This window comes from Catharus ustulatus, chromosome 9 (assembly GCF_009819885.2).
Source record: "Catharus ustulatus isolate bCatUst1 chromosome 9, bCatUst1.pri.v2, whole genome shotgun sequence".
Lineage (NCBI taxonomy): Eukaryota > Metazoa > Chordata > Aves > Passeriformes > Turdidae > Catharus > Catharus ustulatus.
Genome location: NC_046229.1, coordinates 1466775 through 1489023, shown reverse-complemented (window position 1 = coordinate 1489023; position 22249 = coordinate 1466775). Strand labels below are relative to the sequence as shown.

Sequence of the window (22249 nt, the reverse complement as noted above, 5' to 3'; positions counted from 1 at the left end):
CCCTGCTGCCTTCCTGGGATGCTGCAGCCCTGGCATTCCCTGCATCCAGGAGGCTTTTCCTTCTGTTCATTCCCTGTGGTGGCAGAATTTGGGTCTTAATTTGGATCTTCTTCCTTCTCCGAACCATTTTTGTGGCGTTCCCTGTACCCAGGAGGTTTTTCCTTCTCCTTTTCATTCCTTGTAGTGACAAGAGCTGGGGCTTCTTCCTTCTTTCAACCATTTCTGTGTCATTCCCTACATCCAGGAGGTTTTTCCTTCTCCTTTTCATTCCCTGTGGTGTCAAGATCTGGGGTTTCTTCTTTCAACCATTTCTGTGTCATTCCCTACATCCAGGGGGTTTTTCCTTCTCCTTTTCATTCCTTGTAGTGACAAGAGCTGGGGCTTCTTCCTTCTTTCAACCATTTGTGTGGCATTCCCTGCATCCAGGAGATTTTTCCTTCTCCTTTTCATTCCCCATAGTGGCAGAATTTGGATCTTCTTCCTTCTTCCAACCATTTTTGTGCCATTCCCTTCATCCAGGTTTTCCCTTCTCCCTTTCATTCCCCATGGTGAAAGAAGCTGTGTCTTTTTCCTACTTTCAATCATTTTTGTGGCATTCCCTGCATCCAGGGTTTTTTCCTTCTCCTTTTCATTCCCTGTGGTGACAGAATTTGGATCTTCTTCCTTCTTCCAACGATTTTTGTGGCATTCCCTGTACCCAGGAGGTTTTTCCTTCTCCTTTTCATTCCCTGTTGTGTCAAGATCTGGGGTTTCTTCTTTCAACCATTTATTTGCCATTCCCTGCATCCAGGAGGTTTTTTCTTCTCCTTTTCATTCCCTGTGGTGGCAGAATTTGGGTCTTAATTTGGATCTTCTTCCTCTTCCAACCATTTCTGTGTCATTCCCTACATCCAGGGGGTTTTTCCTTCTCCTTTTCATTCCCTGTGGTGTCAAGATCTGGGGTTTCTTCTTTCAACCATTTCTGTGTCGTTCCCTGCATCCAGGAGGTTTTTCCTTCTCCTTTTCATTCCTTGTAGTGGCAAGAGCTGGGGCTTCTTCCTTCTTTCAACCATTTCTTTGTCATTCCCTACATCCAGGAGGCTTTTCCTTCTTTTCATTCCCTGTGGTGACAGAATTTGGGTCTTAATTTGGATCTTCTTCCTTATTCCAACCATTTCTGTGTCATTCCCTACATCCAGGGGGTTTTTCCTTCTCCTTTTCATTCCCCATAGTGTCAAGAGTCTGGATCTTCCTTCTTTCAACCATTTCTATGTCATTCCCTGCACCCAGGAGGTTTTTCCTTCTTTTCCTTCCCCATGGTGACAGAATTTGGGTCTTCTTCCTTCTTGTGACCATTTTTGTGTCATTCCCTGCATCCAGGATGTTTTTCCTTCTCCTTTTCATTCCTTGTAGTGACAAGAGCTGGGGCTTCTTCCTTCTTTCAACCATTTTTTGTGTCATTCCCTGTACCCAGGAGGTTTTTCCTTCTCCTTTTCATTCCCTGTGGTGTCAAGATCTGGGGTTTCTTCTTTCAACCATTTTTGTGTCATTCCCTGCATTCAGGAGGTTTTTCCTTCTTTTCATTTCCTATGGTGACAGAATTTGGGTCTTAATTTGGATCTTCTTCCTTTTCCAACAATTTCTGTGGCATTCCCTACATCCAGGTTTTCCCTTCTCCCTTTCATTCCCCATGGTGAAAGAAGCTGTGTCTTTTTCCTACTTTCAATCATTTTTGTGCCATTCTCTACATCTAGGAGGCTTTTCCTTCTTTTCATTCCCTGTGGTGGCAGAATTTGGGTCTTCTTCTTTCTTCCAACCATTTTTGTGTCATTCCCTGCACCCAGGAGGTTTTTCCTTCTCCTTTTCATTCCCCATAGTGACAGAATCTGGATCTTCCTTCTTGTAACCATTTTTTGTGTCATTCCCTGCACCCAGGAGGTTTTTCCTTCTCCTCTTCATTCCCTGTGCTTCTCTTGGTGAACCATCTCCTCCTGCTTCCCAGAATCTTCCAGTTTGAACCTGGATGTGTCCTGGATGTTCTTGGCAGTGCTGTTTAATCACTGCCATGACGTCTTCAGCAGCTCTGGAGCCGTTTTTCTTGGGGGCTGAGTTTTCCCAGCAGCTGGAATGGTGTGTCCCAGAAAGGACCTGTCTTTAATTATGGAACTTAGAATGCCAGGCTCCTCAGCAATCCAACAAAAAAAAAAAAAAAAAAAAAAAAGTTCATTTTTCCTGCTCCCTGTTGTTTGGAAAAGAGAAAAGAAAATACAAATGCCCCCCAAAATCTTGGCTGCGTTTTGCCAGAGGCTGCTGCTGATGTCAAACACTCTCCTCCCCAGTTTGAGTTTCCCACATTATTCCTGGCAGCTCCAGCTCACTCATTTCCTGGCATTTTTCGCAATTAGCAGTAGAAAGCTTTCACTTCGTTTTTTTTGTCTCTATCTTCCCCTCTCATCTCTGAATACAGCCCCATTGTTCTGCTGCTCCTTGGGATTTCATCCTCGTTCCCCACAGCTGGAGCTGCTCCAGTGCCACCTCAGCAGTGCCCCTGCCATCCATCCGTCCCCTCTCTGTGCTGGCATCCCACTCCCAGCCCTTTGAGCCACATCTCGAGGCCAACAGAGACAAATCTGCATTTCCAAAGCCTTTTTTTTTTTTTTTTGGGTTGGAACAATAACTGTGGGACCACTCTGCTCTCATTTGCATGCAGTGCCCGTTCCCCTTTGGCTGCAGCATTCCCAGCTCCAACAAAGAGCCCTTCCTGCCCCTGCCAGGTGTGAGAAACCTGAGAGGGGACAGCTCGAGTGACTGGTCGGACTGGAGTCCCAAAAATACGACGAGGGGAGAAGGGCAGGCTCGTCCATTTGCTGGGGAGTTGCTCAAGAGCATCGTGGCTCCACCTGTTCCGCGGGCGCTGGGGCTCCTTTCTGAGCACATCTGCACTTTTCTGTGCCAGAGATATAATTAGGGGTGCTGGGGGGGAGGGCAGCTGCAGGCTCCGTGCTTCCCATGGATTTTGGGTCATTCCTGGTGCTCCATGCACCAGGGAAGGAGCTGGATGCAGCTTCCTTTTAATCACACTGCAGGTCCTTGTGTGGCGTTTTTTGGGTGAAAAAATCTGGGAATGTGTTCATCCCTGGATGTTGGAATGGGGGATCTAGAAAAGCAAGCTGTGGTGATAGGAGTTTTTCAGTGCTTGCAGTTTGGGAAGTGGTGCTGGAAGGTTTTGTTGCAGATTTGAAGTGAATTTGTGCTCCGTGCCTTTGGTTGTTTCCCATGTGGATTCCCAAATCTGTCTACCAGAAGGATTTCCACGGGAATATTTTCTGGATCTGCCAGAACAATGCTTTAATGCAAGGAAATAGCTCTCAGAACGCACTAACAGGATACATTAAACAAATAAATCACTGGGTGTCAGTTATTCCCTCGGCATTGTGAGGGATAAATATGTAAACATGTCCACACGATCCGTGAGCAACCACAGCTCCATTAGGGAAGGCAGAGGGTGAGTGGCTCCCAGCCTGCTCAGGGCCCTTTCCCATCACGTCCTGGCACGTCCTTTGTTGATAAACCTGTTTTACTCAACGTGCTCCAGGGTTTTAGGGTGATGCTAGGCACTGGTGGTAATTAACGTGGGGCAATATTCCTGCTAATGAACCTCGTGCTGTGGAGGTGAAATAGCCATTTTCTGGCACTGCTTGGTAATTAATGGGAGGTGATATTCCTGCTAATGAGCCTCGTGTTGGGGAGGTTAAAGAGCCCTTTCCTTCTGGGGAAAGGGAGGGCCTTCGGTCATCTGGATCTGTGGGGTTTTTGTCTGAGCCATGGCCATGTGGGAGCCTTGGTAAATCATTCTGAGCACTCTCCTTCTCCTTCTTCTCCTTCTTTCTCCTTCTCCTCCTTCTCCTTCTTTCTCCTTCTTCTCCTCCTTTTTCTCCTTCTCCTTCTTCTCCTTCTCCTCCTTCTCCTTCTCCATCTCCTTCTCCTCTTTCCTTCTCCTTCTTTTTCTTCTCCTTCTCCTCATTTTCTCCTCCTTCTCCTTCTCCTTTTTCTCCTTCCTCTCCCATCTCTTTTCCATTTCCTTCCCCTTCTCTCCTCTCTCCTCCCCTTTCCTGCCCTCTCAGCTGCCCCAGAGTGAAGATCCCCCAGTTCCCAGGTGGGATCAGCTGCTGGATCAATCCCTGTCCCACCCACCCCTACACCAGCTCTGTCACAAGGAGTGAGGAATGCAAATGAGGCCTTCAGGGACATTAATGGGCTCTATCAGCTCCCAAATAATCACCTGCCATCCGTGTGACCTCCTCCAGCTTCTGCCTGCTCTTTGAGTCCTTTGTGTCGTCTGCAATAATGACAACAATTGGGATAATCTATGATAAATAGAGAATAATTAAAAGTGGGCTGGCTCAAGGTCCTCTGATGAATGCAGTCCTATGGCTTCACCTGGGAATTAGGGACATTTTAAAATTTAAAATATTTTCCAGCTGGAAGTCTGTGCTGTCAGACTTGTCCTGAAGCAGAGTTTTTCATTTCCACCTCCCCATGCACATCCACCAGGGCTCCAAAATCCTCCTCTGGCCCAAGAGGTGCAGCCCAGGTTCCCAAATCTGCTCCCTCTTCACCCAATTCCATCCCTCCTGGAGGGAAGGAACCATTTCCCCCTGTAACAGTTGGATTTTAATCTTTGGGGCTTTATGAGTGTTTGTCTGCTTTAGGTTTTGTTGAATTTTATCAGCTTGCCAAGCACTGGGAGAACATTTCAGTGCCACACTGGATTTGGGAATAAATCCAACATCCAAACCTTTCCAAGGCAGAAGGGAGCAACTGCTCTGATTAATTTTCATTTTAGAGGAACAGATTTTATCCTGAGTCTAAATTGTTGAGGTAGGGTTTAGATGGAGTGATAGTATTTTATTAAATCAGTTGGAATCACTGGGAAATGACTTTGGTGACCTGGAGCCTCAGCTGTTGTTGCTTCAAAGGCAGCTGGACAGCCCCAAACACTGAAGAACTTTATAAATAGTCCCAGTTTATTGCAGCCAGGATGCAGTGAAGAGTAAATAGCTTAGAAAATGTCTGGTGGAGCTGTAAACATGTGGGATAGGATGGACAGACTGAGCAAAATGGGGAAAACTGCTGGAAGCTGCTGTTAACCTTCCCTGGCAGAGTTTCTCTTGGAATTTTTGGTTTGTGGTGTTTTTTGTTTTGTTTTTTGTTAAGTTTTAAGCTCCACATGCCCAAATTTTACAAGGAAAATTGTGATCCAACAGAAGGAATTCTTTTTTTTGCTTGCAGAAGTAGAAATGATTTTTTTTCCCAGCACAGTGAGCCCACAATTTGATTTTTAACAGTTAAGGAGAGCTGAGTTTGGAAAGATGTTGGCAAATATTTGTCTTCAACATTTCTTGCCCACCAGATTGGACAATCTGTTCACAACTCAATCCCACTGGGAATGTTCATTCTATATTATGGAAAGATGAGGTTTTTTGGCAGCTGGAAAGGGAATTTCAACTGCTCCCCAAGTTTTTGAATTCACCTGGTTGGGCCGTGGTGTTTTGGCCTTAAAACTCTTGTGGCTTTTTTTTGACCTTTGCACTTTCTGGCAGAATAAGTCTTAATTTATCAGGAGCTTTTATTTATCAGGACTGGGGTGACAAGAGAGGATCATGAGGCAATCAGGAGGGATAAAATAAACCCCACTTGAAATGCTGGCACTTGGATCATCTCTCAAAAAACATTTCCCACCTCGGTTCCTGTCCTGGCCAGCCAAGGGCAGAACCTCCAGCCCCTCCTGCAGGCTGGGACCCCCTGCCCACCCTCCTGCCTTGCTGTGGCACTGGGGACATGCTGGGGACAGTTTGGGGGTTGAGAGAGGAGCTTTGGAGCTGCAGATAACGATGGTCAGATCCCTGCAGGCACCCAGGGGTGGCACAGATGGGATCTGGGGGAGCCAAGGGTGGGAGTTTGTCCCTTTAACCCCCTCCCCTTCTGTGACACTTCAGGGAGCTCCTGACGCAGTGTGTGCTTGTGCTTACACTGAACTTCTCCCAGAAAAGAGGATGTTCCCCAAAACCTTTCACTTTCCAAGTATTCAGGAGTGAAAAAAAGCCTCAAACCCATATGGAGCAGCTCTCACATCCCCCCATACCCAGCACTGGGGAGGGCACACCTCAAATCCTGGGGTCACTTTTGGGCTCCTCATGACATGAAGGACATGGAGGGACTGGAGGGTGTCCAGGGAATGGAACAGAGCTGGGAAGGGGCTGGAGAATCCCTGAGGGAGCTGGGAAGGGGCTGGAGAATCCCTGAGGGAGCTGGGAAGGGGCTGGAGAATCCCTGAGGGAGCTGGGGGGGCTCAGCCTGGAGAAAAGGAGGCTCAGGGGGCCCTTGTGGCTCTGCACAAGTCCCTGCCAGGAGGGGATTTGGGATCTGGGAACAGGGAGGGGAGCAGAGGGAACAGCTCAGGGTGGGCTCAGGGTGGATTTTGGGAAAATTCATCATGGAAAGGTTTTCCAGCCCTGGCACAGTCCCCACCCCATGAGGATTTAAAGGTGGATGTGGCACTTGGGGACACGGGGCAGGGGTGGCCGTGGCAGTGCTGGGAATGGTTGGACTGGATGGTCTGAGAGGGATTTTCCAGCCCAAACAATCGTGTGACAAAAAGAGAGCACAGAAAAAGCCTCTGAAGAGGCTGCTCTCAGTCTCCTGTGCACTGAGATTCCTTGTGTTCCTTCACCCTCCAGAGCTGGAAAAGGAACAGATGGCAAAACCCACCAAAAATGCAGTTATTGGAAAATGCTGGCACGGGAAAGGAGCTGCATTTCAGGGGACAAACACCAGGCCAGGGCTGCTCTGTCCTCTGTCTCAGGTCTGTGAGGAAATGTCCCCTCAGTTCCTGCTGAAGTGCCCCCCAGCACCAACCCTCCTGTGCAAACAGCGGGGAGGATTTAAAAACTGAAACTCCTCTTGTCCCTCACTTCCCCATCCTGTGTCAGCAATGATTTCACCCCAGCAAACATGACCAAAGCGCCCCTGCAATTTACAGGATTGGCTTGTGCAAGCCCCAAATATAAACTGAAATGTGAGAGGCTCCAAGACACATCCTGAAGTGTTCCAGGAGCCCAGATCCCCAAATTGCAGGAGTGTTTCCAGAAGTGCCCATGTACCAGGAAGGTGATCCAAGTCAGCCCCTGGCCAGGCTTTTGGGGTGTTTCTGGCAGGGGGAGTTGCTCTGCTGATGTCACGTTGGGTTCAGGGAAAGAACAACTCATGGAGCATCTAAACTTGTGTTTACTGTTTGTGGGAGTCGCTGTAGCAACAGCAGATAGCGCTCAGGGACACGATCCCAGGGCACTTCATCCCTGGGCTCTGCTCTGGAGCCAGCCTGGAGAGCTGGGCATGGCCAGCCTGGGAAGGACAGGGATCTTGGGAGCCTCTTCCAGGGCTTGAAGTGTCCCTGAGAGAGCTGGGAATGGCCAGCCTGGACAGGACAAGGATCTTGGGAGCCTCTTCCAGAGGTTAAAGTGGCCCTGAGAGAGCTGGGGATGGCCAGCCTGGACAGGACAAGGATCCTGGGAGCCTCTTCCAGAGGTTAAATTGTTCCTGAGAGAGCTGGGGATGGCCAGCCTGGGCAGGACAAGGATCTTGGGAACCTCTTCCAGAGCTTAAAGTGTCCCTGAGAGAGCTGGGGGTGGCCAGCCTGGGCAGGACAAGGATCTTGGGAGCCTCTTCCAGAGGTTAAAGGGGCCCTGAGAGAGCTGGGGATGGCCAGCCTGGGCAGGACAGGGATCTTGGGAGCCTCTTCCAGGGCTTAAGGTGACCCTGAGAGAGCTGGGGATGGCCAGCCTGGGCAGGACAAGGATCTTGGGAGCCTCTTCCAGAGCTTGAAGTGTCCCTGAGAGAGCTGGGGATGGCCAGCCTGGACAGGACAGGGCTCTTGGGAGCCTCTTCCAGGGCTTAAAGTGGTCTTGAGAGAGCTGGGGATGGCCAGCCTGGGCAGGACAAGGATCTTGGGAGTCTCTTCCAGAGGTTAAAATGGCCCTGAGAGAGCTGGGGATGGCCAGCCTGGGTGGGACAAGGATCTTGGGAGCCTCTTCCAGAGCTTAAAGTGGCCCTGAGAGAGCTGGGGATGGCCAGCCTGGGCAGGACAGGGATCTTGGGAGCCTCTTCCAGGGCTTGAATTGGCACTGAGAGAGCTGGGGATGGCCAGCCTGGGCAGGACAGGGATCTTGGGAGCCTCTTCCAGGGTTTAAAGTGGCCCTGAGAGAGCTGGGGATGGCCAGCCTGGACAGGACAGGGATCTTGGGAACCTCTTCCAGAGCTTAAAGTGTCCCTGAGAGAGCTGGGGAGGGATTTGGGATGAGGGCCTGGAGGGACAGGACACAGGGAATGGCTTCCCACTGCCAGAGAATGGATTTGGATGGATTTTGGGAAGGAATCGTTCCCTGGGAGGGTGTTGAGCTCTGGAATGGAATTCCCAGATTTGCTGTGGCTGCCCCTGGATCCCTGGAAATGTCCAAGGCCAGGCTGGAGCAGCCTGGGACAGTGGAATTGTCCCTGCCCACGGATGGGATTTAAGGTCCCTTCCCACCCAAACCATTCCCTAATTTAATATCCATGAATATTAAATATGAAAGTCAAAAAAAATTTGTTATTTTAAGATCATTCCCACACAAAGTTTTCAGATTGGTAGAAGAGCAACTCCTAATGGATTCTATATCTGGCTGTTATTTTGGGGTTGCTGTGGATCTCAAAATATTTCATGGGGGAATTGGAGAGGGTGTATTTTAACTCCACATGCTGGTTTTAAAAGCAAATTTAGCTTTAGGAGTGGGCCTGTAGCCTCTGCTTTTTAATTTATTTGTAAATAGTTGTTCACAGAGGGTTTGTGGAGCTGCACCCAGGTTTGATAAGAGCTGGGGTTTCCGGGGTGATGGGCTCAGACTGCGTCACTCGGTGGCTTTGGGGACACTTTTGAGTTTCTGAGAAGGGCTGAGCTGGGCTCTCTTCCTGCCATGAGCCAGGACAGTGGCTCTGCCCTGGGATTCCCTGAAATGAGAGGGAATGTGGTGCCTGTGACGTCCCTGCTGCCCAAAATTCAGCTGCAGCTTCAGAAATGAGTGCCCAGGGAGCAGGGAGGGCGGGCAGGAGCGGCTGCAGGGCGCACACCCTTTCCACCAGGCTGAGAAAATGAGTGAAAAACACACCCTTTCCACCAGGCTGAGAAAATGAGTGAAAAACAAAGCCTGGGGATGAGTCAAAAGCCAAAAGCACCAAGGAGAGCTGCACAGGGATGCGGGTTCTGCATGTCCTGGGTGCCAGAGCAGAGGGAGCTCTGGGCAGGCTGGCCACCAGCAGGAAAAAAGCAAATTCGGAAAGAAAATGTGATGGTGCTTTTGGAAATCCACTCCTGCAGCAGAATAGCAGCAGAATTTCCCCTTGAAATCATCCTTAGCCAGAGCTGTTCGCTCGAGAGCGTTTCTTGTGTCTTTGTCATTGAAATGACCTGAGATATCTCAGGTTTTCAGAATATCCGAGTTGAAGTCGTGGATCCATTGTTCTCTCGATGGTTTTGGTGCAAACCCTTAGGGAAGTGATAATGCTCGTGTTTAACAGAGTAAAGATTGCGGGATCTCCGCAGCTCCCAGGATTCCTGCAGGAATCTTCCCGGGAATGCAGCAGGGAGGCACAAACCGAGGGAAGGAGGGTCCTGATGCACCCTGCTAAAAATTCCAGAGAACATTGAGAATGTGTAAAATATTCACTCTTTATTTAGCGCATCTCCCGAAACCCAAAAATAAATATAAAATACTTGCGGCCTGTAAGTATTTTATAATTTTGTATTTTATAAACTCTCTGAGCCCTCAACACACCTCGATATCCTCAATATGCAACAGCTTTGCTTGTTTTGGATTTTTTTTCCTTTTATTACATAAAACTCAGATGACAGAGTAAAGGAATATCCTGAATATCAGTCCTTCAGTCCCACGAGCAGGTTTCTGTTCTGGGTCCTGCATTCCCTGGTGGCTCTTCCCGAGGTGAGGATTGGAAGTGAAGTGACAGTGGCAGCGGGTTCTGCAGACCTGGGCAAGGCTGGAAATCCCCCAAAAGGCTAAAATTAGGGTCTGGTGTCAGAGTGTGTGTGAAGCTGCTCCTTCTCCTCCTCCAGGAATGCACACATGCCGTGGCTGTGCTTCCCGAGGAGTCTCAGAGCTCAGGACAAGAACACAGTTTGGTTTTCGTTTGGCTGAGATGGGTTTTTTTTACCTGTTCCTAAACTTATTTTACCTGTGCTGGTTTTACCAGTCCCAACAAGTGGTTTGAACTCTTCTGGGTTAACTATTATATGATAAAATAGTTGAGAGGGAATACTCATGGTGGAAATGAGAATACGCAGAGCTTTGTGTGATTTTGGATATTTTCACCATATTTTTGATTATGCAGGATTGAGAGAACTTTCAGTGTTTGGAGCTCTGTGAGCAGAGAAAAAAAAAAAAAAAAGCAAAACATTAACTTCCAATGTTACAAAGATTTGGATTCACTAAATCTTTCAAATGTGTCTGTGCCAGGTTTATTGCTGAATTACCTTCGGCAGGGTTTATTTTCTGTTTATTCTCAATCATTTGATGGAAGGTCCCTACCCAGTGCTGCATTATTGGTGTGATGAGTGACAGAGAGGATCTGTCCCTGGGGAGGGACACCAGCAGGGTGGCAGCTCCTTCCCTGGGGACACTGGGACACGAGGGAGGGCAGGGGGACACGGGGGACACGTCTGGAGCTGCAGCTCAGCTCCGGAGCGTGTCTGAGCAATCCTGCCCGTGATGTCACCGGTACCTGCCCGTAGAAACGCTGAATCCATCAGCTCTGACAGATTTACGGGATGAGCATGTGTTACCGGGATTATGAGGAGCAGTTACATTCATGGGGAGATTTTATGATTCACTGTATCCACTCGTGGAAACCTCAGCTTTGACACCAGAGCTGCTGGGGAGCGCCGTGTCCTGCTGGTGGGGTCGGGAGCTGGGATGGGTGGGAGCAGGGAGCAGGGATGGTGGGGAGTGGGGAGCAGGGTCAGGATTGGGGAGCAGGGTGAAGGTTGGGGAGCAGGGTCAGGATTGGGGAGCAGGGTCAGGATTGGGGTGCAGGGTCAGGATTGGGGAGCAGGGTCAGGATTTGGGAGCAGGGTCAGGATTTGGGACCAGGGTCAGGATTGGGGAACAGGGTCAGGATTTGGGAGCAGGGTCAGGATTGGGGAGCAGGGTGAAGATTGGGGAACAGGGTCAGGATTGGGGAGCAGGGTGAAGAGTGGGGAGCAGGGTCAGGATTGGGGAGTAGGGCAAGCAATGGGGATCAGGGTGAGGAAAGGGGAGCAGGGTCAAGGTGAGGACTAGGGTCGGGACTGGGGAGTAGGGCCAGAATGGGGGCAGGGTCAGGATTAGGGAGCAGGGTAAGGATTGAGGAGCAGGGCCAGGATTGAGGAGCAGGGTCAGTGTTGAGGACGAGGGTCAGGACTGAGGAGCAGGGCTGTTGGGGTGAGGAGTGGGACCAGGCAGAGCTGGTGGGGAGTGGGACTTGGTGGCACTGGGGAGCAGAACTGGTGGGGAGCAGGAGCAGGCAGAGTTGGGGAGCCAGGATGTGGGGAGCAGAACTCTTGGGGAACTGGACTGTTTGGGCTCAGGGCTGATGGGGTTCAGGACTGATGGAGCTCAGGGCAGTTTGGGTTCAGGGTTGATGGGGCTCGGGGCTGATGGGGCTCTCAGGGCTGTTGGCATTCAGGGCTGTTGGCATTCAGGGCTGTTGGGGCTCAGGGCTGTTGGGGTTCAGGGCTGTTGGCATTCAGGGCTGTTGGGGCTCAGGGCTGTTGGGGTTCAGGGCTGTTGGCATTCAGGGCTGATGGGACTCAGGGCTGTTGGGGAGCCGGCTGTGGCTGCTGCGGGGCTCAGGAGCAGCATCCCGCGGGCGGGGCAGCCCGATCCCCGCAGCAGCAGCAGCCGGCCCGGGGGGGCCGCGATGACGCTGCCGAGCCGCAGCCCTGCCCGGCCCTGCCCTGCCCTGCCCGGGGGGCGCTCGGTTCCCCCCGAGCGGAGGGGCCGGGCCGGGGCGGGCCGGGGCGGGCGGGGACTCGCTGCGGCGGCCGGGACGGGACAGCGCAGCGGCGGCCGCGTGATGAGGGAGCGGAGCGGCTCCTCCGGCTCGGGGCCCGGCATGGACAGGCGGCCGCAGCGCCAGCCCGAGTACATGTCCGTGTGCCTCTTCGCAGAGGAGCCCTACCAGAAGCTGGCCATGGAGACGCTGGAGGAGCTCGACTGGTGCCTGGATCAGCTGGAGACCATCCAGACCTACCGCTCCGTCAGCGAGATGGCATCCAACAAGGTGAGCCCGCGTGCGGAGCGGGATGCGGGGCCGGGATGCGGGATGGGGATGCGGGACCGGGATGCGGGACCGGGATGCGGGACCGGGATGGGGATGGGGATGGGGATGCGGAGAGGCGCGGGGCTCTGAGCCTGATCCCGACCCGTCCTCCTGTCTGTCCAGGACACAGTTCCGAGTTTGTTGCGGTGAAAGGGATGCGGGTTTCCCTGCGGAGACGCGTCCGGGGAGAACTCGCGGCGGGTGGCGAGGGGAGAGCGATCCGGGATGGAACGGGGACAGCGATCCGAGAGTGTCTTGGGACAGCGACCCGGGATAGAGCAAGGGAGAGTGATCCGGGATTGGGGAGTGCGATCCGGGATTGGAGAGTGCGATCCGGGATTGGGGAGCACGATCCGGGATTGTTTGGGGAGCACGATCCGGGATTGGGGAGTGCGATCCAGGATTTTCTGGGGAGTACGATCCGGGATTGTTTGGGGAGCACGATCCGGGATTGTTTGGGGAGCACGATCCGGGATTGTTTGGGGAGTACGATCCGGGATTGTTTGGGGAGCACGATCCGGGATATCGTGGAGAGCCCGGTCGCTGCCGCAGGCTCATTTCCGGAAATTAAAGAGGTTTCAATTAGCGCCCGTCCCTTGGAGCCGATGTGAGCAGGAGCGCCGTGCAAACGCCCGCATTTAGCAAATCATCACGCCAGAAGTTAATTAACTTCATTGTTGTCTGGCCGTAATAACGGCGAACTTTAAACATTGTGGGTCAGGTATTTCACGGCTGCTTTGGCTTTCGGTGACGTTTTAATTTGGTTTTCAATGCGCTGGGCTGGCAGCGCACGGTGAGGGTGGGCAGGCAGGGATGGGGACAGGGAATCAGCTCGGGGGACAAAGGGGAGTTGTGAGTTTTTCTGCACAGAAAAAAGTGCTGAAGTGAGGCAAGAAAAGCCCGTGGTGTTTAAAGTCGGGGAAGCAGGAGGAGAGGAGAGTGCCAGGAATATCCTGACAGGCAGCAGAGAGCTCTGAGCGCCTGTGTGCAACTTTGGGGAGTTGATGCTCCAGTCTGCCCGAGCCCAGCTCGGCTCCAGCATCTCCCGGAGCCCGCCCGTCCCTGGCACAGCTCCGTGCACAAACCCGGGCACAAACCCGGGCACAGCCCCGGGCACAGCCCCGGGCACAGCTCCGGGCACAGCTCCGGGCACAGCTCCGGGCACAGCTCCTGACACAGAACCGGGCACAGCCCCGGGCACAGCTCCGGGCACAGCTCCGGGCACAGCCCCGGGCACAAACCCGGGACAAACCCGGGCACAGCTCCGGGCACAGCTCAGGGCACAGCCCTGGGCACAAACACAGGCACAGCTCAGGGCACAGCTCAGGGCATAGCTCCTGGCACAAACCCGGGCACAGCCCCGGGCACAAACACAGGCACAGCCCCGGGCACAGCTCAGGGCACAAACCCGGGCACAGCTCCTGACACAGCTCCTGACACAGCTCTGGGCACAAACACAGGCACAGCTCAGGGCACAGCTCCGGGCACAGCCCCGGGCACAAACCCGGGACAAACCCGGGCACAGCTCAGGGCACAGCCCCGGGCACAGCTCAGGGCACAGCTCCGGGCACAGCCCTGGGTACAAACCCGGGCACAGCTCAGGGCACAGCTCCGGGCACAAACCCGGGCACAGCTCCTGACACAACTCCTGACACAGCTCTGGACACAAACCCGGGCACAAACCCGGGCACAGCTCCTGACACAGCCTGGCAGCTCCCAGCTCGCTCCTGCCCCTTCCCAGACAGCTCTTCCAGTGCCCACTGGAGTTGTCCCTGTGACAATTCCCAGCCCAGTGCCCATCACATCCAAGTCCTTGCCCAGTTGTGATGGTTTTAAACTCACTTCTTCACCACCTCGATGTTGATGGTTTTTTTTTTTTTTTTCTGATTGGAAATGACTACAGTCAGAGACGATGAATCAGAAGCTGAATTTATGGGGAAAAGTTGAGCAAAGAAATGCCGTGTTGTTTCACCTTCCTCTTCTGGTGCTGATTACCACGATGTGCAGGGGCAAAGGAAGCTGTAAAAGTTTTACAGACCGAGCTTTCAAGAAAGAAATATAATTTCTTTTTTGTATGAGTTTGTGTCGAGGGAACCCTGGATGAAAGTTGAGAAGGGTTCAGGCTGCACATCCAGTGAGAACACGATGCCCTTAAGTTTGAGGTTAATTTTTTTTTTTCGCTGAATGACAAATCTGGCCTCGTGGAGGTGAAACTAAATTGCTTTTGTAGCACTTTAAAGTTGCGATGCTCGGGGTGCAGATGGCTTGCAGCTGGCTCGAGCAAAAACTTCCTGAAACTTTGTTCTTTCATAACCCCTTTCTGAAATGTCTGCTCTTTTTTGGTCAACTTCCAGTTTCACAGTTTTCAGCTGTGAAAGAGAAGCATGAAATGGCCTCACACCTCGCTCGCCTTCTCTCTGGAGCTGTAAATATCATCACAAATCACGGCACGGTTTGGGTTGGAAAGTTCGGTTTCAATGCTTGATAATTTGGGGGATTCGTGGCTTTTTTGGGGGGGTTTGGTGGCATCTCCAGGAGCAGGCTGCAGCCTCCCTTTTCCCCGCTCCGAGCATCCCGTCCCAGCGCCAGCCCCGCTCCGGGGCATCTCCGTTTGTCACCGGCGAATAGCGAAGCCGGCAGATGTTTTGAAAACAGGATGCTTGGGCTGCGCATTATTAAAGAAAAAACGGAAAGAGAAACAGTCTAGATAGGAAGAAAGCAAATGGGCTCGGCATGCTCCCAAGCGCAGCAGCAGAATAAACACTGACCTATCTTCCTGACCTCCGCTCTCGCCAGTTCCTGGCCCCGCGCCACCCAAGCCAAACTACGTCATTTGAGCCCGATAGTAGGCATGGCACAGCTGTTGCAAGTGTGACTCGAATTTCCTGTCTCCTTCCTGACAGACGTAGTTTAGAAAATCCAGAGTTGCAACAACAGCGCCGAGAGAGGCAGAGAGGGAGGCTCTCGGCATCCGTGCGCGCAGGGGGATTCTGCGGCAAAAAAAAAAAAAAAAAAAAAAAAAAAAAAAAAAAAAAAAAATTAAAAAAGGAGCAGCGGAGGGGGAAGAGCCATGCGGGACGGCAGCCGGGCTGTGAGCTGATGGGGTTCGGCAGGCAGCGATTAAAACATGTGCGTATTCCTCGTTAAAGCGGGACTGAGCGGCAGGAGCAGGCAGGGAGCGAGCGGGGCTTTGCGGGGAGCGCGGAGCCTGCAGTGCCACCCGCAGGGAAAGCTGGCACAGGGGGAATTCTGCTCCACCCGCAGGGAAAGCTGGCACAGGGGGAATTCTGCTCCACCCGCAGGGAAAGCTGGCACTGGGGGAATTCTGCTCCACCCGCAGGGAAAGCTGGCACTGGGGGAATTCTGCTCCACCCGCTGGGATCCCGGCAAAGCTGGCACTGGGGGAATTCTGCTCCCTCCGATGCATTTCCAGGCTCTCTGCAGAACTAACCGTGCACAGCGCTCTTGTCTTTCTAGTTTAGAGAAAAAAAACACCAATAACCTGCCCAAGTACCTGTTTGCAGCTGCTGTGGAGGGAGTTTATTTTCCTAACCCTGGATTTCCTAACGTCTTTTGCTGGGAGCTGATAGGGCCCTGCAGCTTTGCACGGAGACAAAATAACCTGGAAGGAGCTCTGCAGGTGCTCCAGACACTTATTACACACTTATTTACATTATTGTTACGTATATGCTCAATTTTCCCTGCGTTTATCACCCTGTCCAGATTGCAGCTCAGACAGCTGCTGTGTCAGAGGGTTTGTGAGTCAGGGATGATAAAGAAGGGGATATTTTGTGTCTTGGCGTTAGGCAGCTGTCCTCAGCCTCACTTGGCTGCAGATGGGACCTGCTCTAGTCCCTAATTTGGGATCTGGGGCAGGATGTGCTCAGTGCATCCCCTGGATCATGAGAAGGAGCAGGTTTTTTTCCCAGCTGAAATGCTGGCCTTGCCAGCCCCAGGTTTTTATGGGGCCGTGCCATCATCAAATGGAGAGGTGGAGAGCAGGGATTGTCCCTGCAGGGCTGTCCGTGCAGGATGCAGCCCAAATACACATCCCTGAGCTGCACCTTTGCCTGTCCTGAGGCCGGGCTAACCCAGAGTTTTCTGCAGCCCAGCGAGCAGAATTTGTGATCTCTGGGGAAATTCAGAGTTTAAACAGACAGGGTGTGAGTGGCGTCCCCTCCTGACTTCCCAAACCCTCTTGTCTCTACCCAAACTGTTCCTTGGAGAACTCTTCTTTGCAAATCCTTAAACTCTCTCACTGCAACTCCTGGAGATGTTTGTGCTGTCCCAAGAGCTGGATAAGCCAAGCCTTGTCCAGCCAGGGCCCCCCAGCACAACTGCAGCGCGTTCCGTGAGCCGCAGGATAAACACAGCGCTGGGATTTCAAAGGGCATTTGGGGCAGAAAAGCGGAGCGAGGCCGCACCTCGCTTTCGGGAGAGCTGAATAAACATCTGGCCACGAACGTAACCCGCCGGAGGTCGCGGCCGAGTGCCAGCGGTGGATGTGCCGGGCTGCACAGAGTCCCTTCCCTGCAGCCTGGCAGCCCCCAGCCCTGTCCCTTGTCCTACGTGATGTTTCCCTTAAGCGGTGCCGAGCTGTTTAGTCTTGCCCCAGCTTTGCGCCGGGACTTCCTTTGTTTAATCGCCGCACAAAGCCGGGGTTTGTTCGCTGCGGCAGCCGGCGGAACAAAGCCACTTCCACGTCTGCCGTTCTTTGCGAGGCGGGATGAATGACGAGCCCCGCACGGTGCGGGCATTCCCGGCTGGGCTGCTCCGAGCCGCTCCCGCACAGCCCCGGCTCCCCTTTGACGTCGCTTTTTAACCCTCCCATCCCCGCTGCCCTGCAGGACCCCGCGCTGCCGGCATGCTGCAGGAGGTAGGAGCTGTTTTTGGGGTTATCCCCTCTCCTTCTGGGGTTTGCTGGCGGGTTTTGGGGGTGTCCTTGTGCTGGAGGACAGGGAACAGCTCTGCGTGCTGGCTCCGACCCAGGCTGGGTCCCCAAATGGATCAGAAATGGGCTTTGGGGTGGCTGTCCCTGTGTCCTCCTCCCGTGCTTTTTACCCTCTTAAAGGAAATCATTCTGGGGGTGTCAAACGTGCTCTAAAAGCAGGGTGGGATAATGGGGCCACACGTATTTAAAATATGATGTTTTGTCCTTGTGAGTCCTCTGGGCTGTCTGTCCGCATGTCTTGGTTAAACTGCTTCAGATATTAAAAAAAAATTAAATGTTGGAATACTGCAGCGTTGGCTGTGGGATGTGTGGGGACAGGGTTAGGACAGTGTCACCCTCCTGGAGCAAAGGGATTTGGAGTGCTGGATGCTTTGCCATCCCCAGGGATGTTGTGGGGAAAGCCCATCCAAGGGGGATCCCCTCTGCTGGTGCGGACATCAAGGCCTTGGCGGTGCAATTTTGGTTCAAATCCTCCTCCCCAGGGGGTTTTTGGGGAGCTGTCACTCATCCTCCAGGCCACAACGGTGCCCAGCACCTTCTGGTGTGTCCTTTAACCAATCCTGGTTTTGCTGGGATGTGATGGGGTTTTAAAAGTTCTGCATTCTCAGACTTTTACGTTATAACACGTCAGGGTGGGGCTTAAATAAATAATAGCTCAAAGGCAGGTTCAAAATGAATCATGAGCTGAGGGCAGCACTGGAGAGTGACTAAATGTGGGGAACAGGGACCTGTGTGGAGTGAAGGATCCTGGTGACGTCCCAGAGGAGCAGCATCACTTGGGATGAAGGAGCTGAGAAGGATTTCAGGGCAGTCCTAACCCTCATCCTGGTTTAAGTGATGTTGTGCAGAGCCTGACTCCAAACTCCTCACTCTTTCCCCCAGTTGTGTTCCATGAGGCTGATCCAAATATTTGCATGAAGCGAAGTGAATTGAAAGATGTTGAGTTATCAAAGGCAGGACAAGTTGTGGGGATGGTTTTTTGGGATGGAGATTCAGCCTCAGAGCTCTGAGAGGAGAGATTGTCCCGATTAAAGCCTGGCTTAAAGCAAACAAACCAGAAGTGCCTCACCTTGCTGCTGGTTTAGCACAGCTGGGCCAACGGCAGCAAAAGGATTCTGAGGAGCATTTGCCTATCTCTGTGTGAGAAGGAGTTTTCATTTCATTTTATCTCCATTAATTAGTGCCTTCTGTATGAGTTTGATGCTGCATTAGGCTCATTTTCATTTTGGCAGCTGCCACGTTTTTGGGGGGATGCTGAGCTGCACCAACTTCTCTGGATTTTCACTGCCCCCTTTCCAGCTCTCCCTCTTGTTTGCTGAAGGAAACAAACTTCTGTTGATTCAAAGTTGCCAGAATTTTTTGTTTTTTGTTTTTTGTTTTTTTTTTCCAAAAGTCTTCTCAGGGCACAAAGTCATTTGAATTTTCCAAAGCCTGTTCTCCTACTCAGGTAAAACCCCAGCTGAATTTGCCTAAATGATGACTTCAGAGCTTGATTCAAATTTAAATGAAATTTAAATTGCTGCTTGGTACAATTTACAAAACCCCGTGTTTAATTGCATCGCTCTCTCCTTCAATGACAAACGCTCTGGTAGTTGTTATTTTGGGGGAGTTTTTCCTGACTGGGGGTGATTCCAGCCCGGATTCCCAGCGTGTCCTGGCTGCCCAGAGGAGCAGGGATGGCTCTGGAGCTCTGGGAGCTCTTTGCTTCGTGGCTCTCCTGACGCAGTCGCTCGGTTTCCTCCGGCACCGAGGCTCTGTGGTTTGCAGGGTGTGACTGACACAAGGTTTGGGCTGAGATGTGCAGCTCCTGCAGCACTCTCTGCTCTCAGGGCTGCAGATGTTGTCAACAGCGAGCTGCAGGTTTGCATTTCGTGCTGCTGGCTCTCAGCATCTCACCTTCCTCAGCCTCCCTTTGCTCTCAACACTTCCAGCGTTCATCCAGCTGGCCAAATTCTAAAAATGGCATTGCACAGCGAGTGTTTTGGGCAGTTTCTGCTTTTATTTACTCACCTCTCCCCCACAGGGGAGAATAAAAGCAGTGCTGGGGTGAGGAGTTGGTGTGGATGCTGCTCTGGGGAAGGAGGGACAGGTCTGGGGAGTTATCCCTGGCCTGGGATGTGCCTTTTGTGTGGTTCTTCCTCCCTGCAGAGCAATTTGTGTTATAAAATGCACCTTTCAGTGGGGGGGAGAGGAAATCCACGCAAAACCCAAGCAGATGAGCTGCAGACTCCAGATGTTGCTGCCAGAAGAATGGGGTAGGAGAGATCTGTTCTGGATATTGGAAAAGCGTTTTGGATGGAGCAGAAACCAACCTGAGCTTCCTGCAAAGGATCCCAAAGCCTCAGACTGGGCCAAACCTCCCTGCTGGGGCTTGTCCACCCAAGGAGACCAACAATGTGTCCTTGGTCCCATCACACCCAATAAAACTGTCCCAGGCCAGGCTGGACAGGGCTTGGAGCAGCCTGGGATGGTGGAAGGAGATTTCCAAGGTCCCTTCCAGCCCAAACCAGTGTGGGTTGATCTGAAACCTTAAACGCGGCCAGTCCTGGTGTTTCACATCAATCCTGACAAATGGAAACAGCCCAAGGGCTTGGGCAGTGGTGTTGGACACTGGGATTGGGATCCAAGGATTGGGATCCATGGTCAGTGGTGCTGGATACCCCAGAACTGATCCATGGTCAGTGGTGTTGGACACTGGAATTGGGATCCATGGATTGAGATCCAAGGGCAATGGTGTTGGAATATTGAGACAGGGATCCATGGTCAGTGGTATTGGACACTCCAAGACTGGGATCCATGGTTTGGGATCCATGGTCAGTGGTGTTGGATACTAGAATTGGAATCACCAAGCAGTGGTGTTGGACACTGGGATTGGGATGCAAGGATTGGGATCCATGGTCAGTGGTGTTGGATACTGGAATTGGCATCAACAAGCAGTGGTGTTGGACACTGGGATTGGGATCCATGGATTGGGATCCATGGTCAGTGGTGTTGGACACTGGGATTGGGATCCATGGATTGGGATCCATGGTCAGTGGTGTTGGACACTGGGATTGGGATCCAAGAATTGGGATCCATGGTCAGTGGTGTTGGACACTGGGATTGGGATCCGTGGTTTGGGATCCATGGTCAGTGGTGTTGGACACTGGGATTGGGATCCGTGGATTGGGATCCATGATCAGTGGTGTTGGAATATTGAGACAGGGATCCATGATCAGTGGTGCTGGACATCCCAGGGCTGATCCATGGTCAGTGGTGTTGGACACAGGGATTGGGATCCAGGATTGGGATCCATGGTCAGTGGTGTTGGACATTGGGATTGGGATGCAAGGATTGGGATCCATGGGCAGTGGTGTTGGACATTGGGATTGGGATGCAAGGATTGGGATCCCTGGTCAGTGGTTTGGACACCTCAGGACAGGACCCGGGCTCTCCCGGCGCTCCCGGAGCGGATCCGGCCCCGCGGGGAATTCTCGGTGCCAGCCCCACGCCTTTCCCACTCATGACACACGGATTTCCAGGGAAGCTCGGCGCTGCTTTTTCCATGACCCGAGCCCTTCCCCGCGGGGGCCGAGGGGGATTTTCCTCCCTGAGCGCTGAGTAACACCGGAATTGTCGGAGCAGCGATCCCGGAGCGCAGCACGGATGGATCCCGGCTCTCCTCGGGCAGGCTCCTGCAGGGAGCTTTTCCTTTCCGGCAGTCGGAGCAATTTGCATATTTCGAGTCTCATTTGGCTGGAAATGAGCTGGAAATGCCCCAGTGCTGCAAACACTCAGCTCCAGCTTCCAATTCATCACTTTTTTTAAGCCCCGTGTTGCGTAAATCCCGTCCCACCCAAGGGAGGTTCTGCTGCTCTCAGAAATGCTAAACTTCACGGGGGGAGGAGGAAAAAAAATCTGAATATTGTTCTGTCTACATCAGATAGATGTTCTTGCTTTCATGAGCAGCCACATGCTGATTTATGGCAACCTGCTATTTATTTATCAACATTTACATTGTGGATTTCTAAATTATTCTAATAACATCAGGCCAACAAGTTGGTCATGATGTTGCTCCTTTAAAGTTTTCCTTTGAACATCTCTATAAATCAAGGCTGCTTTGATGTGAAATTGGAGATTTCATAAGCCTGTGTTTACTTTTGGGTTTCCAAAATCAGCTGAAGGGAAAACAAAAAAAACCCCAAAAAACAAATAGTATTTTGTATCTCATTAAAAAGAGTTTCTAGCGCATTAAACGCGATATTGTTTTAGGAAATAAGAACTAGAAAGAGCTGCAAAAGAAATTTGATTTTTTTAAATGACTGATAGCTGACAGCAACCATTCCACTTTTCCCTAGGCACTGAAATACGGCTGAGAACTTTCTCCTTTAGTGCTGTTCAGTGTGAAACAGGCTCGTGGTTTGGGTTGTTTTTTGTTTTTATTTTTTAATTTAAGCACTAAGTGCACCTCCCATGATTCTCCATGGAGTTCCTAGGAAGGAAAATCGATGGGAATTATGAAGTAACAAGGACAGCTGCAGATTTGTTTGCCACGGTCCTTTCTGTAAGTGATGTAACAGCAGGAAAACACAGATAAGCGGGGTTAGTGCTGCTCCAAATCCAGGAATTTTAACTCTTCCCTTCCAGACTTTCCAAGAAATGCTCCACAATTCCAAAATGCAGGAGTTTGGTTCAGTGCAGTGCAGAAATGAGAGGGTTTGGTATAACAAATATTCCTTCAGTGGGGTGGCATTAATCCCATTTATTATTTTTTTTTTAACCTGGAGCAGAGTGTCACATCCATCCCAGACAAAAACATTGGGATGAGTAATTTCCCTCCTGTGTGTAAATCATTTCCGAGGGACTCGGGCAGGTGAGGGGCGGCTCTTCCCAGCTCCCAGAGTCGAGAGCATCCTGCAAATCCCAAAAAAA

The 22249-nt window shown here is 51.8% G+C and overlaps 1 protein-coding gene across 4 annotated transcripts in view; it reads left to right on the top strand.

Moving 5' to 3' along the window:
• The window catches only part of PDE4B (phosphodiesterase 4B), a 187864-nt gene that overhangs the window by 143576 nt on the left and 22039 nt on the right, over positions 1–22249 (top strand). For 3 of the 4 annotated variants that reach the window (XM_033067177.1, XM_033067178.2, XM_033067179.1), the window contains one exon: positions 12236–12348. In XM_033067177.1, coding sequence (XP_032923068.1) covers positions 12236–12348 — 113 coding nt within the window. Of the gene's footprint in view, positions 1–12235; positions 12349–17166; positions 17264–22249 lie in introns of those variants that run through there. The other variant, XM_033067181.1, reaches the window with a different exon arrangement.